This window comes from Ascidia mentula, chromosome 1, assembly GCF_947561715.1.
Source record: "Ascidia mentula chromosome 1, kaAscMent1.1, whole genome shotgun sequence".
NCBI lineage: Eukaryota > Metazoa > Chordata > Ascidiacea > Phlebobranchia > Ascidiidae > Ascidia > Ascidia mentula.
The window spans coordinates 22,874,061-22,876,959 of record NC_138566.1 but is presented as its reverse complement, the minus strand read 5'-3'; the positions used below and the strand labels follow the sequence as shown (position 1 = coordinate 22,876,959).

The following is a 2,899-nucleotide window of genomic DNA, read 5'->3' as shown; positions in this document are numbered from 1 at the left end:
AACAACCATTGTTCGTTAAGAAGGGGAAGGTAAACATATGTTAATAATTTACCATAATTTTAATTTCATCTTTTCGAATCTTTTTACCACACGTTAAGTTTATGGAAAGTTTGTTGTAAGTCAGCTCACTAATTAAACATCAAACAATAATTTCGCAACATGATTTTTATACCTAATTAAAAAGTTTTCTTCAATTCACAGAAGTTTAATGGAGTCGACGATTGCTCTGATTGGTCAGACGAGTGCCCAACAAACACAAAAGTAACCAACGAAAACATATTTTCATCACGATACGAGTTGATTGCAAACCCATTTCTGCGAGCCATTGTGTGGATAATGGGGATGCTCGCCATTGCCGGAAATTTGGTAAATTTAACTAAGTTCGATTTGTCTTGTTTGCACGTGTTATATTCCTCCAATTTGTTTTGAGGTTGTCATGGTGATGGAAGGCAAAACGTTGGCGTCGACAGAATCACAATATGCTGCATTTCGCACAAACCATCTGCTTGTTTTGAATCTATCCGTTTCCGATCTACTCATGGGAGTATATCTGATCATGCTAGGTGCCGCTGGTGTCAGATACTCGGGAAATTATTGTGCCAAAGACCTTATTTGGAGATCAAGCGGAAGTTGCACTACGATGGGGGTATTGGTTTTGCTTTCAAGCGAAACATCGGTGTTAACAATGGTTCTGTTGGCCATATTCCGACTGTATGCCGTGAAAAACGTAAGTGAAACAATTGTATTTGGTTAAGCCAGCTGTTGCCGAATTCGTTAAATCGGATGCCCTAGCATTGTTGAAATGACGCAATTTTGCCCAATTTGGGAACTGCAGGGTCAAGTAAGGGAAAACAATTGCCAGTCCGACGGGATCCAAAGTACATTCCCCGTCCCTCTATTTGAAAGCACCGCTGAGCTTTCGAACATTTCCATTTAAATGAAAACATCTGTTTCTCTTGTGTTTCAGCCATTCGATGCATCCTTGAAACCGAAATTGAAAACTGTCATCCTTTCCATTATCCTCTCCTGGGCATTCTCGTTTACAATTGCTTTGATTCCACTTACAACTCAACTTCAACATTTGTTCGAAGCCAAAGCTTGGATGAATGAGAATCCGTTTTTTGACAATGTTGCAGTCGACTTTAATAGTAAGATATTGTCGTAGATGTTGATGATGAAACCAGTTTCGAATGACACTAGCGTTGCGTATACAGACATGAATAACTTCATGGATCGATTTGTAACTTTCCGACACAACTTCACAAGTAACGATTCCCAAGTGCTCAACACTGCCCTCATGCGAGTAAATGATGCTAACTCCTGGATGGATTTTATGGATATTCTTAAGGATTACAATTACACTGAGCTGTTTGATATTTCCGGATATTTGGGGTTTGGTTTTCTTCGCGCAAAATCTTTTTTTTTTCAGCGAAATTTTATCGCTACAAAATTGTTTGTGATGTAGATATTACAGCAGCAGCAGTGTTTGCATCAGCAAACTGTATGTGACAACCAACGACAAGGCATGGGGATATTCAATCGCCATCATTACTCTTAACTTTCTGGCCTTCATGTTTGTGGCAATTACGTATTTTTGGATTTATAAGAACACAACTGCCAGTGCTAGGCAAGTGAGACCAATAGATGAAAGGGCGGCAACACAAAACAAAGGTAAGCACATTTGCATTTGCTGACATATTATACCATTCATGCTGTTTGTTTCGGCAGAAATGCAAAAGAAAATCCTTCGACTGATAATTACCGATTTTCTCTGCTGGGTTCCAATTTCCATCATGGCATTTGTAAACTTCGGTGGAGTTCCTATGCCACCAGTGATATACGCTATATCAGCAATTATCCTGCTCCCCATCAACAGCTCTCTAAATCCCCTCATCTACTCCAACGCACCGAAACTGTTTTATCATCGAGTCCGGAATGGCCTACATTCCGTTTCCGGGCGTCAACCACATGAACAGCAACAGGAAAATGTGGTTGTAGTTGCCAAACGACAAAACTTTTATGTGGTTGAAGCAGAGACCGACCTGTAAATAAACCTTGCATTCAGTTTGTGGAAAATATACTTTTTTCTACTCTTGTTTTCGACGTCAGTACGCGTACCTTCCATGTCTAGAATCCCATTTAGCTTGTGATGGCAATGAAATGCGAACACAAAATTAATATGTTAAATCACGTCTTTCTTCGCAAAAATCTCACAAGTATGACAAAGCAACATCTTTGGCGCCAGATTTGAACTGCCTAAACGAAAGATTAAAATACGTGAAATTTAGTTTGTGTACGCAGTCAGTTTTGTTGTTTCCTTGTCTCTATTAATGCCCAGTCTTGATGCTTTTTGGTTGTATTTTCTGAGTCATCATTTTATGTACCATGGTATTAGTCACGTGATGAGTTGATCGGATTCGTCGTCCACGTTCACAGGTCATCCAACACATAAACATTCTTATTATGTGTGAGTGATGGAACGCTTGACATCAACTTGGGTAGAATTTTTTGGACATTACTATGATGCGGTGATTCCCCCTGCTTCCAGTGATTTCCCCACTTGATTTGTCCTTCTATCGAATTGGAGAAAATATTTGAGTCATTTGTGGTGTCCAAAGTACCCACCATCGTATGACATGAAATATGATGAAGTTGGAACAAAATGGAAATCAGTGCGTTTAACGACGAAAATGAACTTATCGTGTAGCTGGATGATGGTTAACTTGTAAATATGATCTTGGAAACATTCCATGCAACCAACGTATGGAATACTATGGGCAGATGGAAATATATTCTGCCATCTTTAAAAATTCACAAAAACTTAAAAACACACCCTCTAAACCCCCTCTCACACGCCTTATACATAAACCTCGCCCTTTGTATTTTGGGCGTTATTATC

At 39.3% G+C, this 2,899-nt stretch overlaps 1 protein-coding gene across 1 annotated transcript; it reads left to right on the top strand.

Annotated features, from left to right (window-relative positions):
* Positions 1-321: 321 nt before the first annotated feature.
* Positions 322-2,048, top strand: LOC145889865 (G-protein coupled receptor GRL101-like). Its single transcript, XM_082980915.1, has 6 exons — positions 322-366; positions 431-727; positions 968-1,148; positions 1,215-1,392; positions 1,466-1,671; positions 1,729-2,048. The coding sequence occupies exons 1-6, from the start codon at positions 337-339 to the stop codon at positions 2,046-2,048; spliced, it is 1,212 nt and encodes a 403-aa protein (XP_082837041.1). The 5' UTR covers positions 322-336.
* Positions 2,049-2,899: the final 851 nt, after the last annotated feature.

Coding starts and splice junctions, on each gene's coding strand:
- LOC145889865 (XM_082980915.1), top strand. CDS start 337: ATGGGGATGCTCGCCATTGCCGGAAATTTG. Junction 367..430: donor TCGCCATTGCCGGAAATTTG/GTAAATTTAACT, acceptor ATTTGTTTTGAG/GTTGTCATGGTGATGGAAGG. Junction 1,393..1,465: donor GATATTTCCGGATATTTGGG/GTTTGGTTTTCT, acceptor TTTGTGATGTAG/ATATTACAGCAGCAGCAGTG.